The sequence below is a fragment of the Salmo trutta genome, chromosome 16 (genome assembly GCF_901001165.1).
Source record: "Salmo trutta chromosome 16, fSalTru1.1, whole genome shotgun sequence".
NCBI classification, from domain to species: domain Eukaryota; kingdom Metazoa; phylum Chordata; class Actinopteri; order Salmoniformes; family Salmonidae; genus Salmo; species Salmo trutta.
The window spans coordinates 38,706,888-38,732,140 of NC_042972.1; the positions used below are offsets into that span (position 1 = coordinate 38,706,888).

The following is a 25,253-nucleotide window of genomic DNA, read 5'->3' on the forward strand; positions in this document are numbered from 1 at the left end:
AGAGGGCCACGTTCTCAGCATGGGGCACATATCAACAGAACCAGGGCGATGACAGAGGCCTGGCCCACAAAGACCTGATTGAGACCTGAGTGTGGCCAGACAGGAAATAAGTAGTTATTAATAGCGGACTTGAAGAAGAGAGATGGATTTCTGCCCCCTCAATATCCTTAGCTGATAGGTGTTAACAAGATAAATGCAGTAACTTCAGGATTGGGTCAATATACAAGATTCAGATGAGGAAGAGATTACAGTTAGATGATGAAACGCATGTAAGAGATGCATATACTACAGATATTACTTCTGCCTGTGAAAAGAACTAGTCCTCATCCATTGCACCACACACACACACACACACACACACACACACACACACACACACACACACACACACACACACACACACACACACACACACACACACAAAAACACACAAAACTACAGAGCAAAAGCCCAAACTCTCTTCGCTTCACTGTCAGCTTCACTGTCAGCAAAGTCAAGTGCTTCCCAGACAGCTTCCAGCAGTCCTTTCACAGGGAAGCTGCATTTCAGATGAGCAGAGAAGGCTGTCGTGTCTGGGCTTGTATGTCTCTATTGCTTTAATATTGCACTCATTTTGTTGTCTGTATTCATAGATCTCAGGTGCTTAGGACGGCATATTAACATTTGTGTTGAAGCTTGTCCCTACTTCTATGATCTCTAACATAGCCAGCAATGCAGTCCCATGGGAAGCATGCATGCTGGCGTTATGTATACACAGATGGAATTCAAGCCTGCATTTGCCAACCTTTCATTGGCCTTTTCCCTATTGCCACACTTTAATACCACTGAAGTAAAACACTGTAAATGATCCATTCTCAGTAAGGCTGCTTGCAGACCCTGTTGGTTTCTGGTAATCTCAAAGCTTTGCACCGTGTCGAGATAAAACACGGCCTGGCTGCTTGACAGTATACACCAGCCTTCAGTCAGTGCTGGGATAAAATCTTCATAAAAGCCCTGCTTTAAAATTAACTCACACAGAGGCACTGCAGAGAAGAGACATACAATCACAGTGTTGTCAAGAGATGTATTCATGATGTATTCATTAGAGGAATGAATTGTACATAAACAGCCATTGCTACACACAAGTTAAGTCCACGCCGGTCATGGACACTGCTCAGTCTCTTTTTATATACAACCCTTATTTTACCTGGTAAGCTGACTGAGAACACATTCTCATTTACAGCAACGACCTGAGGAATAGTTACAGGGGAGAGGGGAGATGAATGAGCCAATTAGAAGTTGGAGATGATTACGGACATATTCAATCAATCCTTATCCCAGTCTGCTGTCCCCACATGCTTCAAGAGGGCCACTATTGTTCCTGTTCCCAAGAAAGCTAAGGTAACTGAGCTAAATGACTACCGCCCCATAGCACTCACTTTCGTCATCATGAAGTGCTTTGAGAGACTAGTAAAGGACCATATCACCTCCACCCTACCTGACACCCTAGACCCACTCCAATTTGCTTACCGCCCCAATAGGTCCACAGACGCTGCACACTGCCCTAACCCATCTGGACAAGAGGAATACCTATGTGAGAATGCTGTTCATCGACTACAGCTCAGCATTTAACACCATAGTACCCTCCAAAACTTGTCATCAAACTCGAGATCCTGGGTCTCGACCCCGCCCTATGCAACTGGGTCCTGGACTTCCTGACGGGCCGCCCCCAGGTGGTGAGGGTAGGTAACAACATCTCCACCCCGCTGATCATCAACACTGGGGCCCCACAAGGGTGCGTTCTCAGCCCTCTCCTGTACTCCCTGTTCACCCACGACTGCGTGGCCATGCACGCCTCCAACTCAATCATCAAGTTTGCAGACGGCACTACAGTGGTAGGCTTGATTACCAACAATGACGAGGCGGCCTACAGGGAGGAGGTGAGGGCCCTCGGAGTGTGGTGTCAGGAAAATAGCCTCACACTCAACGTCAACAAAACAAAGGAGATGATCATGGACTTCAGGAAACAGCAGAGGGAGCACCCCCCTATCCACATCGATGGGACAGTAGTGGAAAAGGTAGAAAGTTTTAAGTTCCTCTTCGTACACGTCACGGACAAACTGAAATGGTCCACCCACACAGACACCGTGGTGAAGAAGGAGGCTCAGGAAGCTGAAGAAATTTGGCTTGTCACCAAAAACACTCACAAACTTTTACAGATGCACAATCGAAAGCATCCTGTCGGGCTGCATCACCGCCTGGTACGGCAACTGCTCCGCCCATAACCATAAGGCTCTCCAGAGGGTAGTGAGGTCTGCACAACGCATCACCGGGGGCAAACTACCTGCCCGCCAGGACACCTACACCACCCGATGTCACAGGAAGGCCAAAAAGATCATCAAGGACAACAACCACCCGAGCCACTGCCTGTTCACCCCACTATCATCCAGAAGGTGAGGTCAGTACAGGTGCATCAAAGCAGGGACCAAGAGACTGAAAAACAGCTTCTATCTCAAGGCCATAAGACTGTTAAACAGCCATCACTAACATTGAGTGGCTGCTGCCAACATACTGACTCAACTCCAGCCACTTTAATAATGGAAAAATGTATGTAATAAATGTATCACTAGCCACTTTAAACAATGCCACTTCATATAATGTTCTCATACCCTACATTACTCATCTCATATGTATATACTGTACCCTATACCATCTACTGCATCTTGCCTATGCCGTTCTATACCATCACTCATTCATATATATTTTTTTATGTACATATTCTTATTCATTCCTTTACACTTGTGTGTATAAGGTAATTGTTGTGAAATTGTTAGGTTAGATTACTCGTTGGATATTACTGCATTGTCGGAACTAGAAGCACAAGCATTTCGCTACACTCGCATTAACATCTGCTAACCATGTGTATGTGACAAATAACATTTGATTTGATTAGGTGGCCATGATGGCCAGATTGGGAATTTAGTCAGGACACCGGGGTTAACACCCCTACTCTTACAATAAGTACCATGGGATCTTTAGTGACCACAGAGAGCCAGGACACCCATTTAACGTCCCATCCAAAAGACAACACCTCCTCCCCTATGTCAGGGAACCGAGTTTTCCCAACGGCTCCTTTACTGGACCTATGCAATCTAATGGTAAAATAGGTCATTGTGTGAATAACATGCGGTTAACACACTGCGTCCCCAAATCAATATGTGACATGCTATATTTGGTAACAAGGTCACGAGGAGGAGTTGTTGAGGCTGTATGGGGAGCGAGTGACATCATTCCAGTCTCGAGTCTAGGCCGCTTATTTTAGATGGAGATGACTTCCAAATGTCTTCTCGGGTGAGAGCTTCTTCCCATGGAGAGGGAGATATCCCCTGCTGTATTTGAGAATGTCACATTTTATTCAGTGTCAATGTCACACGAGCGCCCCTCCAGGCAACACACACGACATGATATTCATTGTAATCAAATATTCATAGAATGTAGGCCATTTATATTTCAACTAACTGAATGATATGTTTAAGCTCAAGTAGGGAGATTGGGCGAGGGTGAAAAATGTAGCAGTGTGTGATGAGTCCAGACATTGTGTTCCCAGTCTGATTTTCCCTGCTGTGCTCTGGGATCAATAATGTTAAAATGTCTAGTCTTGAGTTCGGCAAACACATCCATCAAGACCCTTCATTAGCTCTGGACAACAGTATGTGTGTGTCTGTGTGTGTGCATGTGTGAGTGACTGTGTGTCTGTTTGTGACCATGTGTGTTGTGACCATGTGTATTTGTGAGTGTGTGTTCATGTGTGAGTGACTGTGTGTGTGACTGTGTGTGTGTCTGTTTGTGACCATGTGTATTTGTGAGTGTGTGTGTGTGAGTGTGTGTGCCCCATTAGCTGTGGATAGCATCACAAGGCTAGGACTGGAGCCTTTACATCCCAGAGTCCAGTTTCTAAGTGTGTGGAGATCAACCCACTTGACTTTTCATTATTGCACTGTCTGCAGAGACATCCTACATTCTCAAAGAACACACTAATGTGTCGCACCATGATACTGTACATGAAACAGTTTGGGATAACCAGTCCTATCAAGTATTATCCATTTGACTAATAGGATAAAACAACGCCCTTGATTATCAACTGAGCTTATCCCACATTGTGTCGTTATCATACTGTTGATAACCTTAAACTGTGGAATACTGAGCTCACTGGATCATAGCTCACTGTAAGAGGAGAGGAATCCAGTCCACTGCCAAGTGCATAACATCATGTAGTGTGGTTTTAAAGATACATCTATCATGGGCGCTTCCTCAGCAGACTCCCCCTCAGAGCTGACTAAGCTAAGCCTAGCCTGTCGGTTTCACCAAAAGCCTTAGCATCGCAGTCATTTTCATACAGAGGGGAAGAAGAGAATCAAAACAACCTCATTAATAACAGGACTAATGTCTTCCAGACGCTAGCTGTTGTAAGCCGGGTTATTTCACGAAGAGAGGATGCCCATCTCCTGACAAGAAGCAGGGCAGTCGTGGTGCGTCGAGACGGTGCCACACAGTGTCTGCTGGCACCAGTAAGAAACAAAACAACCCCCCAATTGCCAGTTAACACGCAAAGAACCTCCCCCATGCACGCTGCCCAAATAACTCAACAAGGATTGCAGCCTTGTAGTTGACCACAATGCACAACACCGCACCAATCTCAGCAGGAAGGCAACAGCTCCCAGGCACCGATACAGTGACTGGCCAATCCTGGCTTGATGGTAAACAGTGGTGGTTGGTTCATGTCCTAATGTCGTGGCAGTGTGGGAGCGGGGGAGAGCAGAGCAATGAATGTGATAGTGTTTACCCAGCAGCCTCTCTGGCTCACCTCTGAGTCTCTGTCTCTCCACAGCCTGGAGCCACCACCCTGTGGCCTTCACACTTTAAACGCCACAGTGTTACACCATACACATTAACATGCAGCACGACACAATGGCTGGGCTGGCTGGGCGGGTCACACAGCACAGCATCGATTCCTTAGACTCACTCTTCTAAGGCACTGTGTTTTTTTCTAGGATGCATTCCAAACTATCACCATTCTGCAGCTGGGCTTTTATTCAGAGCTGTACTGGTGCTTGGAACGCTTCCTTTCATAAAAGATAAGTATTGGTTTATATGGAGTATCGATTGGTATGCAATAAAGAGGCAGTGGTGTAAAGTAATTAAGTAAAAATACTTTCAAGTACTACTTAAGTCTTTTTTGGTACCTGTACTTTACAATTTTATTTTTGACAACTTTTACTTTTCCTTCACTACATTCCTAAAGAAAATAATGTACTTTTTACTCCATACATTTTCCCTGACACCTAAAAGTACTCGTTACATTTTGAATGCTTTGCAGGACAAGAAAATTGTCTAATTCACACACTTATCATGAGAACATCCCTCCTCATCTACTGCCTCTGATGTGGCAGACTCGCTAAACACAAATGTGTTGTTTGTAAATTATGTCTGAGTGTTGCAGTGTGCCGCTGGTTATCCGTAAATTTAAAAAACAAACAAGAAAGTGGTGCCATCTGGTTTGCTTAATATAAGGAATTTGAAATGATTTCTACTTTTACTTTTGATACTTAACCCTCCTGTTGTGTTTGTTTCATTTTAATGAATTCTGTGTTCCCGGTCCAAAATGACCGCCCCATTATAGCTGATTATAAATCCATAATAATACATATATTATCACCTAATGTTGTGTTAGATCTTTTTATCAACTTAAGTTATTGTGAACATTACATGTTGTGAACTTCTACTTGCTATTTATGGCCTGTAGGCCTCATTGACCTGAGCTCATACAACTCATTTTGAGTAAAAAAAGCATATTGTATGGATTATTTTCACTATAACAAATACTCAGATGAAACATATTGTGCTCTTTATCACAAATTATTTTGTGTCAAAGTTTAACAAGGACATTTGCTTTGAAACCATTTCAAATGTTTAAATAGTGGCACAAAATAACATCTCTTGTGTTCCCGGTCAAAACTGACCGGTATGATTTTACTAGTAAAGAAAGGACATCGGCCCAAAACTACACATGAAAACTTTACTTGACATTACAAAATGAATGTCAGAACACATTAAAGAACAAAAGTAACAATAACCGTATTACTAACAATAACAAAAACATTCAAATGTTCACAATCTGTCAATCAATGGTGGTTACATTTTGTATGTTCTCATGCACATGTTGGACAATATGTGGTGGTAGTTGCATGTGCCTTACAAATATATGCACTGCATTTATGGCACATAATGCTCGTTTTGACATCTCTTGGTGCACACAGAATGCACCTCTTCCTTTTGTCTCTTCTGTCTCTGGCGTCCGTAGATCTTGCTTCTGGCCCTTGTATATCTCTCCCCAATCCTGCAGAGGATGGTGTTCGAGGAAGGTGTTTGCGCCTTTGAATGAGGGGTGCCACCATGGCTTTCCCAACTCTTCTAGGAATAGACTCCTCTTGAAGAATTTCCCCTGCTTCCAGCCTGGAATCACCTCCATCCACACCACAAAGGTGTTGTAGGCCGACACATCTAGGATGTTGAAGAACACCACCATGGGCCAACGTGCCGTCATCCTCTTACAAGAGTATGTGCCAGTAACCTGCAAAAGTGCAACAATCAGTAAATGAAATAATGAGTACATACAAGTAATACTTCATGTTGCATAGTAACGTGAAAAAATTGCATCAAAGCATTGTTTTAATTTATTACATCTAAACATATTTACATATTCAAATTAATAGAATTGACTCCATATTGTTTACAAATTCAATGAGCATTTAACCAAACAACAACATGTCTTATTTTTATGGTGCAGATAAAACAATCTGGTAATAGAAGAAAAAGTACATGAGATGTAACGATTGGCGTCGGGTGATGAGGAAGCGGACCAAAACGCAGCTGGGAGCGAACACATGTTTATTCTTACACTGAATTAAACACGTACACAAAACCAAGAAAATGCCTGATCATTAACTGTTCAAACAAAAGAGACAACAACCCACAAACATCGTGGGGGGAAAGGAACTTAAATGTGATTCCCAATCAGACATAACTAGCGACAGCTGTCTGATTGGAAATCACCCCCGAGCCCAACATAGAAATAAAACACAAAGAAAGGCTATAACAAAACATAGAAAATAAACCATAGAAATACCACACCCTGACCAAAATAGCAGAGTTCCCCTGGTCAGGGCGTGACAGTACCCCCCCTCCAACGGTGCGTACTCCCGGCGCACCAACCTAAAGTCTATTAGGGGGGGGACCCGGGTGGGCGCCTCACCCTCGGTGGATGCTCTGGCCCCGGGCGTGTTTCTCCCCCTGCCTCCACCCTAGCCCTACCCCTCTGGCCCGGACTGGACCACGGTGGAGCGGCATGCTCAGGCTCTGGAGCGGAGCCGCCGACCGGAACAGGACTGGTCACCGGTGGACCGGACACAGGCCGTGCCGGACTGTGGACACGCGCCGTGGGCCTGGTGCGGGGAACAGGGACGGGCCGGACTGGACCGGGGACACGCACCACCAACCTGGTGCGGGGAGCAGGGACGGGCCGGACAGGACTGGGGACACGCACCACTAACCTGGTGCGGGGAGCAGGAATGGGCCGGACAGGACTGGGGACATGCACCACTAACCTGGTGCGGGGAGCAGGGACGGGCCGGACTGGACTGGGGACACGCACCACTGGCTTGGTGCGGGGAGCAGGGACGGGCCGGACTGGACTGGGGACACGCACCACTGGCTTGGTGCGGGGAGTAGGAATGGGCCGGACAGGACTGGGGACACGCACCACTGGCCTGGTGCAGGGAGCAGGGATGGGCCGGACAGGACTGGGGACACGCACCACTGGCTTGGTGCGGGGAGCAGGGAGGGGCCGGACTGGACTGGGGACACGCACCACTAACCTGGTGCGGGGAGCAAGGATGGGCCGGACTGGACTGTGGACACGCACCACATTCGCCCGGCAAGGGCGAGGTGCTGGCACAGGACGTGCTGGACCGTGACCGCACACCGGCGACACAGTGCGCATAAGCGGCGCCGGATATCCTGGACCGAGGAGGCGCACTGGAGGTCTGGAGTGCACAGCTGACATCCCCCGTTCTGGCTCAACGCCCACCTTAGCCTGGCAAGTGTGGAGCGCTGGCACAGAACGCACTGGGCTGTGCAGCCGTACCGGAGACACAGTGCGCGTCCTCGGCGCAGGATACATCGGTCCGAGAAGGGGCACCGGAGGCCAGGAGCGCTGAGCCGGCACAACACGTCCTCGCTGAACACTCCCCCTAGCCCGGCAAATGTGGGGCGCTGGCACAGAGCGCACTGGGCTGTGCAGGCGCACTGGCGATACCGTGCGCACCTCTGCCACCCAAGGCTCTTCCTCCACGCTGTCCCTACGCAGGTCCTCCAGGACCTGCCACATCTCTGCCTCCTCCTTCGCCGTTATCCCCCACGAGAGCAGTGGTCTGGGCTCTTCCTCTGCCCTTCCGGACCACCCCATTAGCCCCCCAAAAAAATTTTCTTGGGGGTGTCTTCCGGGCCTCCTCGACCGCCGCCTGCGACTCCTTCCACCGGCTGGCATCACCTCCTCGACCTGGGAATCCTTCCGCCAGGGTCCTTTCCCCGACATGATCTCCTCCCAAGTCCAGAACTCCTTCCCCTCGCGAGCCCATCTCTCGCGCTCCTTATCCTCCCGCTGCTTGGTCCTGGTTCGGTGGGTTGTTCTGTAACGATTGGCGTCGGGTGATGAGGAAGCGGACCAAAACGCAGCTGGGAGCGAACACATGTTTATTCTTACACTGAATTAAACACGTACACAAAACCAAGAAAATGCCTGATCATTAACTGCTCAAACAAAAGAGACAACAACCCACAAACATCGTGGGGGGAAAGGAACTTAAATGTGATTCCCAATCAGACATAACTAGCGACAGCTGTCTGATTGGAAATCACCCCCGAGCCCAACATAGAAATAAACCACAAAGAAAAGCTATAACAAAACATAGAAAATAAACCATAGAAATACCACACCCTGACCAAAATAGCAGAGTTCCCCTGGTCAGGGCGTGACATGAGACTTGAAAGATAAGGAGTAACATACCTTATCAAGGTTGTCAGCTCCTCTTTGTTCCTGTTGTAATCCAGGACAGCGTTGGGCTTCTTGTCCTCCCTGGTACTCACTGCGCCATCCCTGTGCAGAGTTGTCATCAGGAGCACATTCTTCTTTTTCTTCGGCAGTAGGACACAAGAGTGTGTGTATCGGTGAAGGCAAATTTAGAGGAAAAACAATCCTTGTCCATGGTAGTGAGTAAGGCAGGAGGCAACTCAGGCATGCTCCTTCTGACCGTCCCCACCATGGTCATTGTTTTGGGAGCAGCTCCTGACCAAGAACATATGAGGTGAATAAATTGTCACATGTTATGTTGTGCCCCTGGAGACCTGCAGTCATTTCCAGGACCACCCACTTCCCCTGGTTCCTTTACGGGAACACCGTCAGCAGGTTTCCTGGTGTAAACCTGCATGTTCAAGGCATAATTTGTCCTGGCATCAAATGCTGCCCATATCTTTATTCCACATTTAGACGGTCTGCTTGGCATGTACTGTTTGAATGGGCAGCGACCAGACGCTCATCCACTGTGATGTCTGGACTTGGGTTATAGATGAGTGGCAGGCGCTCCACCCACTTGTGCCAAACCTCTCTGATCGCTGCCAGCTTGTCTTGTTGACAACGGCCTGGTCTTGTATCACGGTTGTCGATGCAAATCACCCGTGACAACATGTGAAATGTCTGGAGTGACATAGTGGCATGAAAAATTGCCCGACCAGACTCTGCATCCCATAAACTGGTGGTAGATTAGTTTCTGGATCTGTACACACCAGCCAAAATCAAGAGACCCACGTCTTCTTGGATGTCTGTCTGGTCAACCTCCTTCCAGTTGTCTTTGTAAACGCGTCTCCCCTCCAGGTTGGTCATGTTTATCACTATAGTTTCCATTGACTGTCAGGAACAGTTCGAAGCAGGATTTTATGTAATCAACCCCGGGATACGGCTTATCTTGTTGGCCCTGGGGTCATGCTGATAACATTTTCAGCCGACAGTCGACCTCTCCTCTCAGGTGGGGATGAAGACCAGGACAAATGCCCATTCTTTGACTGGAATGTAACAACAACCTCAGCAGGGCCCTGTTCCTCATCACTGGATTGTTCCACATTGGTTGTCTCTTGGTCTGGATCATATTCTGTGTTGTCTTCAACTTCTGACACTTCCTGCTCTAATGCATCTTCACTGTCAGTTTCCTGGACTCTCTCCTCCTCACCAGTGTCATGATCAAAGATATGATCAAGAGCCTCACATACACACATACAGAATATCGTTTGGTCATTGTGCTGCCATAGAATGAACTGTGAGCAAGGCCTCAAAATGAAAGTGACGTGTGTGTGTGTGTGTGTGTGTGTGTGTGTGTGTGTGTGTGTGTGTGTGTGTGTGTGTGTGTGTGTGTGTGTTCAAACATACATGCATGTGGGGGTCGGGGAGAGGAAGTGTGTCCATCTGATGAATGGGCATGTGCCTGAACTCAATTTTATACACTAATTGTAGTCTCACCCATTCATTTCTAATGACACCACAGGTGTACAAAAGTTAAATAAAACACTCAAAATGTAATGAACATCATCCAAATGTATTTTGTGTGCCCACATGCCCTGTGTGGACAAAGTCATGGAATCTTATGACAATCAGATTAAATTAACTACATTTTTCAGAGAGAAAACTTGTAAATCGGTCCATTTAATCAATTACATTTACTTTTGATACTTAAGTATATTTAAAACCAAATACTTTTTGACTTTTACTCAAGTAGTATTTTACTAGATGGCTTTCACTTTTAATTGAGTCATTTTCTATTAAGGTATCTTTAATTTACTCAAGTATGACAATTGGGTACTTTTTCCACCACTGTAAAGAGGTAAGCTACCACAAAGAGGTATTGTCCCATTTCTTTGTTGAGATTATCAGTGCATTGAAGGTGCATGGGAAACATCAGCTATGGACAATGTGTAAACACACAAAGGTATTCTGAATGTCCTGGAATATGGAGAGTGTGAGTTAGCTGTAAGAGGAGAATAAAGTCCAATGGACACCCAATATTTACAGCATTGACATACATAATTCACTATGAAGGATTTCCCCTCTCTTAATTCATTCAAGATGCTGTAGGCTACTGTGAATCTCAGAGGTTTATCTAATAGACAAAGGCACATTTTTTTACAATTATTTTATGGGCATGAAGAAATGCATAATCTCCCAGCATTGCATTTAAACTCACCCTGAGAGGAACATGGAAAACAGCTTTATTTATTTCACACAAGGCAAAATATCACACTATTGATGCCATTAGCAATTTATATCATACAGTGAGGGAAAAAAGTATTTGATCACCTGCTGATTTTGTACGTTTGCCCACTGACAAAGAAATGATCAGTCTATAATTTTAATGGTAGGTTTATTTGAACAGTGAGACAGAATAACGACAAAGAAATCCAGAAAAACACGTCAAAAATGTTATAAATTGATTTGCATTTTAATGAGGGAAATAAGTATTTGACCCCTCTGCAAAACATGACTTAGTACTTGGAGGCAAAACCCTTGTTGGCAATCACAGAGGTCAGACGTTTCTTGTAGTTGGCCACCAGGTTTGCACACATCTCAGGAGGGATTTTGTCCCACTCCTCTTTGCAGATCTTCTTCAAGTCATTAAGGTTTCGAGGCTGACGTTTGGCAACTCGAACCTTCAGCTCCTTCCACAGATATTCTATGGGATTAAGGTCTGGAGACTGGCTATGCCACTCCAGGACCTTAATGTGCTTCTTCTTGAGCCATTCCTTTGTTGCCTTGGCCGTGGGTTTTGGGTCATTGTCATGCTGGAATACCCATCCACGGCCCATTTTCTATGCCCTGGCTGAGGGAAGAAGGTTCTCACCCAAGATTTGACAGTATATGGCCCCGTCCATCGTCCCTTTGATGCGGTGAAGTTGTCCTGTCCCCTTAGCAGAAAAACACCCCAAAAGCATAATGTTTCCACCTCCATGTTTGACGGTGGGGATGGTGTCCTGGGATCATAGGCAGCATTCCTCCTCCTCCAAACACGGCAAGTTGAGTTGATGCCAAAAAGCTCCATTTTGGTCTCATCTGACCACAACACTTTCATGCAGTTGTCCTCTGAATCATTCAGATGTTCATTGGCAAGCTTCAGACGGGCATGTATATGTGCTTTCTTGAGCAGGGGGACCTTGCGGGCGCTGCAGGATTTCAGTCCTTCACGGCGTAATGTGTTACAAATTGTTTTCTTGGTGACTATGGTCCCAGCTGCCTTGAGATCATTGACAAGATCCTCCCGTGTAGTTCTGGGCTGATTCCTCACCGTTCTCATGATCATTGCAACTCCACGAGGTGAGATCTTGCATGGAGCCCCAGGCCGAGGGAGATTGACAGTTCTTTTGTGTTTCTTCCATTTGCGAATAATCGCACCAACTGTTGTCACCTTCTCACCAAGCTGCTTGGCGATGGTCTTGTAGCCCATTCCAGCCTTGTGTAGGTCTACAATCTTGTCCCTGACATCCTTGGAGAGCTCTTTGGTCTTGGCCATGGTGGAGAGTTTGGAATCTGATTGATTGATTGCTTCTGTGGACAGGTGTCTCTTATACAGGTAACAAACTGAGATTAGGAGCATTCCCTTTAAGAGTGTGCTCCTAATCTCAGCTCGTTACCTGTATAAAAGACATCTGGGAGCCAGAAATCTTTCTGATTGAGAGGGGGTCAAATACTTATTTCCCTCATTCAAATGCAAATCAATTTATAACATTTTTGACATGCGTTTTTCTGGATTATTTTGTTGTTATTCTGTCTCTCACTGTTCAAATAAACCTACCATTAAAATTATAGGCTGATCATTTCTTTGTCAGTGGGCAAACGTACAAAATCAGCAGGGGATGAAATACTTTTTCCCCTCACTGTACCTCCTGTTATGTAGGTTGTATAAACAGAGAATCCCAAAAGGTTTACAAACTACACCTGTGAAAAATTATACACTGAACAAAAATATAAACGCAACATGTAAAGTGTTGGTCTCATGTTTCATGAGCTGAAATAAAAGACAGCAGAAATTCTCCATATGCACAAGCTTACTTCTCTCCATATTTGTGCACAAATTTGTTTACATCCCTGTTAGTGAGCATTTCTCCTTTACCAAGATAATCCATCATACCTGACAGGTGTGGCATATCAAGAAGTTGATTACAAAGCATGGTCATTACACAGATGCACCTTGCGCTGGGGACAATATAAGGCCACTCTAAAATGTGCATTTTTGTCACACAACACAATGCCACAGATGTCTCAAGTTTTGAGGGAGCGTGCAATTGGCATGCTGACTGCAGAAATGTCCACCAGAGCTGTTCCTAGATAATTTAATGTTAATTTCTCTACCATAGTTTTAGAGAATTTGGATGTATGTCCAAACAACCTAACAACCGCAGACCACGTGTATTGCGTCTTGTGGGCGAGCGGTTTGCTGATGTCAATGTTGTGAACAGAGTGTCCCATGGTGGCGGTGGGGTTATGGTATGGGCAGGCATAAGCTACGAACACAATTGCATTTTATCGATGGCAATTTGAAAGCACAGGGATACTGTGACGAGATGGCCCAACGTCGTGCCATTCATCCGCCGCCATCACCTCATGTTGCAGCATGATAATGCACTGCCCTATGTCACAAGGATCAGTACACAATTCACAATTCCACAAATATCCCAGTTATTCCATGGTCTACATACTCACCAGAAATGTCACCATGTTTGGAATGCTCTAGATTGACATGTACGACAGCATGTTTCAGTTCCCGCCAATATACAGCAATTTCGCACAGCCATTACAGAGGAGTGGGACAACATTCCACAGGCCACAATCATCAGCCTGATCAACTCTATGCGAAGGAGATGTGTTGCGCTGTCACGACTTCCGCCGAAGTCGGCGGTCGACGTCACCGGCTTTCTAGCCATCGCCGATCCACTTTTCATTAACCATTTGTTTTGTCTTTGTTTTCTACACACCTGGTTTCTATTCCCCAATTACATATTCATTATTTAACCCTCTGTTTCCCCCATGTTTGAGTGCGTGTTTGTATATAATGTTCAGGTCGTTACTTGTTGGCTGGTATTGTTTGCCGGCTTCGTATTTACGCCCGTTATTTCCGAGTGACCGGTATTTTCACGCACCTTTAGTATTTGTTTTATACTGGTGCTGTTCGTGGAATAAATTACCTTGTACACTCATCTCTGCTCTCCTGCACCTGATTCCATGCACCAGTTACCCACAGCCTGACATGCACTGGATGAGGCAAATAGTGGTCACACCAGATACTGACTGGTTTTCTGATCCACGCCCCAACCTTTTTTTAAGGTACTGTATCTGTGACCAACAGATGCATATCTGTATTCCCATGTGAAATCCAAAGATTAGGGCCTAATGAATTTATTTCAATTGACTGATTCAAACCATGGACCTTCAATGTACTGGCTAAACTATCCTCACTGACTAGATAAGGATTACTGAATGGTTTAATTTCTTTCATCTTTCAAATAAGAGGTGAAAGAATTCCTCAATCCGCGATTGACTGTTCGATCTTCAAGGCATTCCTAGTCGATCACCTAACATTTCGGTAGAAAAGCCAACGATAGTCATAAAGGCTTGTGGTCCTTTTTTGCAAAACATTTTTTGATGCTGGCAGTAGGTGCACTTGATTCAAAAGCCTGCACACTGGGTAGGCAAAGTGTTCCCATTTTGAACCATATAATTTGGCTGAAAAGACAAATGCTCCTCCGCCCCGGCAGAACGGGAAATCTGTGATTAAATCGAGTGCTCCTAATGCGCTGGTCAATCGGATAGCACAAATTATCGTGCCTATCTACAGCTTCCACGACCCCGGTCACAGCAAAGTTTGATACTAGCCTACGTGAGATTTGATAACTTTTAAAACCATGGCCAGAGAGAGACTGTTAAAGAATACAGCCAAGACCTGCTGTTTTTATGACTGACTTCATGTCAGAGTTTTATTCAGCAGAACTGTCAAAACTTTTTTTACTCAACACTATTACAAAACATAAAACGTTCCTCTGTCTACTTCCACTCGCGCTGCAATGAATGAGTAGCCAAGTGTATTGATAGCCCCGTGTTTTTATTATTATTAGCAGCTCGTCGTGTCTATTTTAATATCGAGGAATATTTCACTTTCTCTGGTCATAGGAACAACATGAATTTGTGCCAAAGGCAGATGCGGTGCGACTCGAGTTTTGCCATCAGGTCGAAGACTATGTCCCCTCTCTCTGCCTCACCTTGAAGAAAGGAAGGAGAGAGCAGGGACCGTGAGAGGCAGACCCTTTGCTGCTCTCTCCCTCCCTCCCTCCCTCCCTCCGCTAAGACTAATGTCGTGTTCAAAACAACAGCAAACTCTGAAAAAAAACGACTGCAGTCTTGGAAAAATCATTTTGAACAGTCATCCAACTCGGAAACTCTGGCATCTTTCTAGAGCTCAGAATTTTCCGATCTGAAGTTCACTGGCGTCATGATTTGACATAGCTTTTTCCGAGACCTAGTTGTCTTGAAAGCACCATGACCATCAGATGCAGGTACCATCAGTCCAGTAAAATAAAAAATAAAAAATGATTTACAAATTATTTCAATTTATTTCAATTTATGCTCAGCTGTGCCTCGCAAGTGCATCACCAACTGATACATTTTGTTATCAAAGCTTGAGTTTTGAAATATAATATGGTTTGAGAAGATCAATGTTGGCAAGCAAGATATATAGCTGTGATAATGTATTACAACTGTTTTTATTAGGTTAATGTAAAACATTATGTTTAAAAAAGATTCAGGGGGGGAGATCTCAGCTTGCTTTTTGACCGCAAAAGTGACCACTGCTTAAGATGAACCCATTTCTTCACCAGAGTCGTAGGACAAAAAATGTGTAGTAGCATCCTACCTTCTAGCCAGCAGCTACAGGTATGCACAGAGGAGTGGAACAGCTCATTACATTGGCTAATTTATTTGCTTAGTCGATGCCCGAAAAAAATGTGCTGTACATGTTGAATATTCTGTAACTAAAGCATTTACACAGCTGGGTTGTCCCCTAGAGCTAGTGCACTAGGACTCCCCGCAGCGGGCGGCTGAGAGCTAAACCAGGCTACTTTACCAAATGGATCACAGGAACATGTAGACGACCAAAGTTCAGACGAACACCATTTGCTCTTTACACAAAGATAGAGTAAACCCTAGACTCGCTGTGCCATGCAGAAAACACGGCCAGCTCTGCCTGTACAATACAGCAGGCCTATGTGCTTGAGAGTGTAAAAGTGAAGGCATCTCTACCTGCCATGGCTAAGTGGAGCAAGCTGAGGCTGGGGGGGAGAGAGACGTTAATAAACGCTGTTGATCAGAGAGTAATCTGACAAAGCAAACAGAGAGTAATCCTCCTGAGGTGTGTTTCTGGGAGATAGGAGAGAGCGGAGAGAGCTTAACTTTGCACTGGAGGCTTTTAAATGAGTGTCTTCCATTTCAACCTCAAACAATGCCAGAAAGTCTCATGGGAGAGATGACAAAAACATTGATATCGCCACTTCATTCCAATATCATGCTAGCATCAAATCCAACTTTTCAGTTTACACTAGCGAATGAAATTCTAAACATCTTGGAATCTCTGAGAAACATAAATCCCTAAATAAACGGTTAGATTTTTCAGATTAGCCAAATCTGTTGTTAGATAAAAGATGTGGAGGCCATGATCACCACAGAGAGATTCAGTGGGGTTACGGAGAGATAATGCCCTTGATACAAAGAATACTACTTGCTGTCTGTTGTTTTCCTGCTAGGCTGTAGCAGTGAAATAAAATGTTAATGGAACATTCGCCTTTGTTTTTCCTTTGGGTATAGCTACGCTTTCTACATTCCATCTCTGTTCTCTGGCAACATATTACCAAATATAGTGTAGGTCCAGGCGGTCAGCATTGTTTGGTTGTATACCGCAAACAGAATACACCTCTCAACCCTCAGTGTCAATAGTGCACTTAACTCTATGGTGAAGAGGAGCAGTGTATGCTCTCTGTCTGTATGCCTTCCTTTTAGCCTGCTGTCCAAGAGGAAAGTGCTCTGTTGCTCTGGTTATTAGTGCAGTATGTCATAGAGCAGTGAGGCATCTAGCACTGATAACCCAGCTAGGAGTGAGTCACCCGGAGCTCTATGTATCCTCTCTCCCCTCACTCACTCCTGTTTAATCTTTAAACACCTCTTGAACTTTAAAAGAGGGGAGGTCTTTGTTGCAGGGCTGGCTTTCTAATTTTAGAATCCATTATAGTTTGAAAAGTGTCTCCTCCACCAAGGAGGAAATCCCTGTTCTCTGCTTTATATTACTGTACTCTACTGTATAGTACACATAGTGCCATCTAGCCTTGGCCCACTACATCCCATAAACCACTTATCTCTATCTTCCAAACGCTATCTCTAAATCAGTACTGTAATCTGTCCAAGAATCATATCCCTTTATCTTTACCACTCGTTGTCAGGCAGCACTTTAAGCCTCCCATGTAAGGCTCCATGCATGCCTCTACATTAACCGCCTTACTGTTTAGTGTAACATCATCCCATGAATGACGTTCCATGAGATTGGATGACAGCGTGGGGTGAAACACGATCTGGGGTTTACCTTTCAGTAAGCAACTGGGCTCGTCTCTGGGATACTATGTCCACATAACACACATGGTACATTCATTCACCCTATTCCAGGAATGGAGAGCAGCTCTCTCCGCACACTTTTTTTTAACAGACCGACTGTATACAAAGCATACTGCATGAGTTACTGTATACTGTATGTCTACAGTCTGTTCAAATGTTGACCCATGTACTTATATTATATGTCAATGACAAACAAGGTCGCTTCAACTGTAGCTCTTATTTTCATGTTTTGTCAGACAGACTCACAATCCATCCCACTCCCTGGTCATTCGTTTGATGATGGAATGCAGTGAAGACTTTAACAGGCCATGAATGGAGACATCTGAAGGAGCTTGTTTGGAGAAGGCTCCGGTCCTGTCCCTAATGAGAAAAAGAGGGAGGCATCTCGTTCTGCTTGTGTGGCTCTCACCCGTCCAGTAACGGAATGTCCTGCCCAGAGGGAAGGCTATCTGAACCAGGGGTTACCTTCACACAAGACCACCAGACCACTGTCTGGAAAAACAGGGAGTCTTGATGGTCCGAGGCGGCACGGCGGACACACAGCATTCCAAAGAGATGGCGTGGGATAAGGAGACAGACAGGGGACTGAACCCAGTACACGAGGAGCCATATGGGGTAGGACCCAACACAAGCACGGCCATATGGAACAGGTGTACACAGTAAACAGGCCGTGATCTCTGAGCTGGAGGTGAGTCGCAGACATCTCACCTCGCGGTATCACATTCCAATGTGATGGATTTGTTGGGATAAAAGGGATGATATGTTCTGTGTTTGTGTGAGTGTGTGCGTGTGAGGAGGGGTAGGAGGATGGAGTAAATGGTTACTGCTCTGTGAAGTCTGCTGTTTAGAATGTGTGCTGTGCTCAGAGACAGAGACAAAGACAGAGAAAACACCTGGTCAGGCTGAAATCCCATCACAGTTGAGAACAAGGAATAAAGGAATGTGACTGGTCCCCAGAGTCTCTGTGGTTAGCTAAGATGTCCCACAGCTCCAATGTTCCCCTTCTGCTGCAACACTATTTGTAAAGGTTCACAGACCACACCATTAACCTACAGTATAACAGCCCCTCAAATCATGAAATAGACTTTCAATTGAAGCATCGATTTAAAAAGTCAACTAGTATTTTGTATGATATTTGTCAGTCATATATTGGGATGATTTATATTGGGATGTAAATGTGGACATCCTTATGTGCATATTAAAAGGATTTAATCTGTAACCGCATAATCACATGTATAGGATTAGCTTCAATGTGAGTTTCTTGTGTCTACAGTATGTAGTGATTCTAAAGGAGGTTTTCTCTTGTCTCTCAGAATTCTCCTTCATGTGCCTTTGTTTGCACATGCAGTGCAGCAAAAGCCTTGAGGGGGTGTGTTTGTTTTGCTTTTGCCTGGTTGTAGAGTGCAGGGGTTGGATGTCTAAGTGTATGCATGGCTGTGTATGCCCCATGTTTGCTGTTAGTCAATTAGAGCTATAATTAAAGGCAAGGGCATCCTGGGAAATAAAGCCAGCTGCAGCAGAAATGTCAGTGTTTCCCCTAGGATTCTTTTCAGCAGTAGTGGCAAGGGTAGCGGTGTGGGGGGCGGCTCATCTCCTTTTCCTTTTTCATGCAATCATGCCATGGCCAGCCCATCCCAGGGCACACCTTCTCACTTAATCCTCTCTAACTCCCTGTATCTACCATTACATTTGACTGAAGGATTACTAAAGCGCCCCTCTTTAATCTTCTTGCCTTAGATGTGCAACAGCAGAGCTAGCATCAGGCAGCTCAGCTCACACTACTGACAGAGACCTCACCACATCTCACCACATCCAAGAGGAGAGAAACACATTGATGTTTCTCCACAACCTGACCTAGAATACTCTTCATCTGACCTGAGTCTGTTGTTATATTTTCATATGTAGGGGATAGCAGAGAGAGAGAGAGCAACCAAGCCTGTAATAAACTGGTTTGAGGACCATACAGAATGTTTGCTATGAGGGTCCATTTTAATATTGATTCTTGATTCTTTCTAATTTTGAATTAATGAATGCTTTGAATCTGTGAGCTGTGCAAATGTAGCATTCCATCCCGTTCCCCCATGGCCTCTCCCAGGTAACAGTCTGTGAGCTGTCAGGCTGTCTCATGTTTCACACTGGGCTTTTCTTTGCATGTCAGTAGGAAAGACCATGCAGTCTCCTGTTCCTCACATTCTACACCCTCAACTGTCATGGATGTCAAGCAGAGGTATTTGATGTGGTGTGCTGAATGCTTCCTTTTATATCTGTGCAGCGGGACATGCCTGTGTAAACTACGGTGGTGACTTTACAGCATTCCCCTTCCTCAAACGCACTAGTTAAAGAACTACTGTACGTGCACGGGTTACTTAGTGCTGTTCGAAACTTTTACTGTAAATGTGACTTTTGCGTCTCTGTCTGAACATTCATTGCTCCATAATATGAGACACACTCCCACAGTCAAGACCCTTAAAGCCACAATAGCATGGGGTTAGATGATCGGATTACAAGAAAAAACACACATGGGCATTGTTAGGGAGTTTGCATTTCCACCCCTGAACATGGCTCTCATTGTACCCTTCTAGAGAGAGAGTGCTTTTATTTCAACTGAACGGCAAGGATGAACAGGACCCCATGTGTGTGTCTCTGTGGTCCACCATCTCCTCAGGCTCGACGGGTAATCAGATCTCTACTTTCAGGGCCCTTTCTGTTCAGAGACCCTCATTTGCCCCTGGCACTATGTGAAGTAACTTCATCTGGTTAGTAACACGATCACAGAGAAAAGCCCTGCAATTTAAATTGAAACAGCGCTGTCTATTGTCAATATTTTGACAGATTTCATGTCAAAGTGTAATTATTTGCGAAGGGCCATGCCAAGGATTTAATTGATACATGTGTAATTACGTCTTGTTGCCAATGTGTTGGAAAGGCATCACTTGCCTTATTAATAATATTGGCGTAAGACTGCTCTTTCATCTTCACTGTTATATTATTTTCTGTCTGTGGTTCCATAATCCTCTCCGAAAGAGGATACTGAAGACTCCCTGAGAGGGCATCTTTCACAAATCAATTCATTACCCAAACATGAGCGGGCAAAGGCGCATCTTTCATAAATCAATTCATTACCCAACCACTGGCAGTTAAAAGGCACTTACCACAATCTCACACGGCGATATCAACTTTCAATGTGGAGAAAGATAAATCCACAAATACCAATCGATGACAGGCCTCGATCAAAAATCAAATAAAAAAGGCTTACCATACAATAGCAAGCAATAAACATTTTCATCTTTAATGATTTATTTTCTTATTTTGTATCACACACATTTCACCTTTTTTGCACTGAGTGTCATAACTATTGTGTGCCTATGAAATCCATCTATATGCCAGTGTTTTGCTGCATGCCACAGCTCTACTCTAAGATAATGCATCCTGCTCATAAAGTTTTAATAGTCCACTGAGTGTGTCTATGTTATCGCTGAAGACCTAGCCACACTGAGAAAAACTGAAAAAAACATCTGCTTGTACACACTGGGTAGCGGTGTGTGTGTTTGAGCCTTGGCCTTGCTGACACAAAACCACTCTCAGTACAGCAGAGGTGCTGATGATTTTTTTAAATGTAACCTTTATTTAACTAGGTAAGTCAGTTAACAACAAATTCTTATTTACAATGACGGCCTACTCCGGCCAAACCTGACGACGTTGGGCCAATTGTGCGCCGCCCTAAGAGACTCTCAATCACAAACGGATGTGATACAGCCTGGATTTGAACCAGGTACTATAGTGACGCCTCCTGCACTGAGATGCAGTGCCTTAGTCCGCTGCGCCACTCGGGAGCCCAAAATACCAACATGAAAGACTGTAGTGAAAGAAGCTTCTCTTCAGAGCAGAGGACCTTGGATGGCTAGCCTCTGTAATTAAGGCAGATTTTTCCCCTGTTGGAGAAATAAACAGGAGGGTGATAAGGAACTGGAAGGTAAAACGCTACACCCCAACATGTGCCGAAGATTAAACACTGCCACCGCCCAGCCCTCGAGCAGTGATTGATTGAAAAACTTTCATTTCAATTGAATGGCCATCAATTGAATTGTATAATCCAGTTTCACACAAATCACTGTGATTGAGGATGCCCATGGGACGTTTCAATCCGACAGTGCAGTGAATTACATGTAGGTCAAAAAACAACCAGATTTGTTTAATTATGCAGGGGTTTCAAATTATAGCAGATATTCTCCATGCTCCTCTTATTGGTGTGTATCCCTTAAGGAGGGTCTGTGCTTGTCCTCATTAGCAGTCATTGAGCGGAGGTACTGTTTTGAGAAGCAAGGCGAAGAGCAACAGGGCCCATCACTGTCCCTCCTCTCTGCAGAACCAGAGCCAGAGCTGCTGGGGGCTGTGGGGTAATTACAGGCAGGCTTATGACAGAGGCAGCAGTACACAGGCGGCTGGAACACAGGTGGGCGGTTTATTGTGCCTGCCGGCTGGCTGCCTGGCTGTGTCAGCGTGGGCCTTGTCTGCAGGCTGCAAGCTGCAGGCTGCAACTGCCCTGTTTTGCTGTTAGCAGAGGACCTGGCTCTCTGACCACGTCCAGCCAATATCACCTACCGCACAGCAAAATGGCGTAGCAGCACAGGTGAGGCTGAGCACACTGATGTTGTGAAATGGTAAATCGATCTGGACCACGACGGATTCCAGTTTAAGATAAGAATGATGGGTGGTAGGCGTTTGGTGCAAATCTTCTCTTGTCCTTGAAATACTGTACATTTTGGTGTACCCAGTAGGTGTGTGTGGTAGCTAACTGACTCAACACTGCACTGCACCTAGAACAATAGATCTAATGCTCCTACTCAGCTTTGATCTTATTTTGGCTGTTTGTGTTTTCATTAGAAAAGCTATCATGGGCTTAAAATCAAATCAACTTCAGCCTTCACTGTGAGAAACCAAAATATTAACCTCTTTACAGCCTTTTCCACCAGAGCTGGAATATGGAATGAGAAGAGCTATGACAAAATGATCAAATGTAACATATTCACACATCCTACACGGATTAGCATTACAGCTTCCCTTGAGGTAAAGTCGTGCATTTAATAGAATTCTCCCAGTCAAGGAAATTGTTTCCTTTCTACGTGGATTTGAATGGAAGTGTAAGATTACATCCATTACACCGTGTAGAGTATTGAAAGTAATAAATAACTCCAGGCTATGACAGACCTATGTGACTGGAGTCCAAACACCTCTGAGCTGACAGTCCGATTCCTGTAGAGTGCTTTAGAAATGAACTAGGCATGTTCTATGTTCGCCCAATTCAACAAAAAAAAAAAAATACATATTCTGCCATATATACTGTATAACCTGAAGCACATCTGTATAACCTGAAGCACATATGTGAGTAATATTCACCAGTTTATTATTGGAAAAGCTTAGGACTGATCATTCATATGAAAATATGACCGTAGAGCCAACATGTACTATCCAATGTGAAGTGTGATGATCCCATCCTCCTGTTTACTTATTCAATACATGGACATATTTTACAAGCGTAGACTGTCTGTTCATATAGAATAATCTGATCCCTAGAGCAGCATGAAGTGCAGTATGCAGACAGGTACAGTATTAAGTACTGTGTGTATGCTCTGCTGTCTGGATTACTCTGTTATGAATGTACAGCTGACTGGCTCTGTAAGGTTACTGTGTCCTTCTAGTCTGGATAACAGAGTTGAAGAGAGAGGGATGAGAATGGCCCTTACCTCTACACACAGTCCCGTTCTCCACAGCCTCGTGGCCAGCCTTGCACATGCAGCGCCCGATGGGCACCATCCACTCCCCATCCCCGTTGCAGTACAGTTTGATGGGCACGTCCACCTCCTCCCCGTTGGAGATACACACACCTCGCGCTGCCACCAGAGAGGTGCTCTCTGCCCCAGACAGGGTCTCCTGAAACACAGCTCCGTTCTGGATGACGCGGGGACACTTCCTGTAGAAGACACGCACGGCGATGAGGGACATGCAGCCGCCGTAGTCCTGGAAGGCCAGGTAGAATCCGTGTTTGGACACGGGGCCGAAGCTCCGCACCTCTGTGTTGATCTTCATCACCCGGCCGCCAAGGTCCACCTGGGAGAAGCTCTCATCGGCCGCGATGGTGTCCACCTTGATCCAGGGGTTCTCCATCCATGGTGGGGACACCTTGTTGGCCGTGTCCGAGTCTGACTCATAGTAGTACAGGTTAAAAGTCTCTTTACAGGAGCCGGGCACGTTGGGGATGGAGCTGCAGTCTCGCACGGAGAACTTCATTTCCACGTGGATCCGCTGTGCACCCCGACGCCAAATGTACTTGGTGCGGACCCAGTTGTTCTGGTTGTTGTCGAACACGTTGCACACCTGGTAGGTGCGGATGGTGTTCATGTTCTCATCGTATCCACTTACCTCCTCCCACTGTGGAAGAGGGACACAGAGGTAAAGGGTTATTCTGTCCTTGTGTTGACCACATGCTGACCGTATATATTTTGGTTTAGTAACACATCAATACCTCCAATTCTTTACCTATACAGTACCTCACATAACCCAAGGGCAATTGTGTACTCAGCATCATGTCTACACTACCACCTAACCATACTCCACAGATAAAGACAGGGCCATTCCCAGCGGCAGTGCTCCCAGTCAGGGCTGAAATTAAACAGCAGGAGTTTGGGAGGGTATAATATGGGCAGGGTATAATCTGCTCCCTGGCATTGTAATGCTCGCACAGAGTTAGGGGGGTTGGCATCTGTCTGTGCCCACTGGAGACCCCACTTGGCTCCCTGTGTGAACCTGGCCTGTTTTTTTCCCTCTGCTCTGCTCTGGGACAGGACCATGCATTATTTATCTAGTAAAGGAGAACAGGTGTTAAAGTCTACTCTTTATACAGCCAGCAAGGATTTGTAGTGCAGCCTCCTCTCTGGCTCCTCTCTGTCCTCCGGCCAAAGAGGAAAAAAAGGAAACAATTTGCATAACGTCGATGTCGGAAGCTCTTCAAGGGTAACAAATACTGGGAAAACAATCCCCTGGTCTAAAGAAATGAGGAAAAAAACTTTTCTCCAGGGCATTGGTGATGCACCTAATTATCCTGTTTTTGAGTTACAACATGTTATTGAATACTAGCATGGGCAAATCTCTGAATTAGTCCAGCACCAACACATCAGTTACTGTAAATGAAACAGGTCAGTCATTGTAATGAAACACATGCATGACATGAACATAACCCTAATCTGAGTCACACAATAAAACAGAATTGAGGTAATCACATTACACAGGTAATTATCTGCAAAGGGAGAGCAGATTTGTGTTTCTGTGTTTGGGATACTTTTCATTTCAGCACACACACACACACACACACACACACACACACACACACACACACACACACACACACACAACAACAACAACAACAACAACAACACACACACCTAGACAACATAAACTCAGCAAAAAAATA

The 25,253-nt window shown here is 45.1% G+C and overlaps 1 protein-coding gene across 10 annotated transcripts in view; it reads right to left on the reverse strand.

Annotated features, from left to right (window-relative positions):
- LOC115150722 (ephrin type-B receptor 2) overlaps positions 1 to 25,253 on the reverse strand; it is a 175,759-nt gene that overhangs the window by 73,014 nt on the left and 77,492 nt on the right. For all 10 annotated transcript variants that reach the window (XM_029694274.1, XM_029694281.1, XM_029694277.1 and 7 more), the window contains exon 3: positions 23,530 to 24,214. In XM_029694274.1, the coding sequence (XP_029550134.1) occupies positions 23,530 to 24,214 (685 nt within the window). The remainder of the gene's footprint in view (positions 1 to 23,529; positions 24,215 to 25,253) is intronic.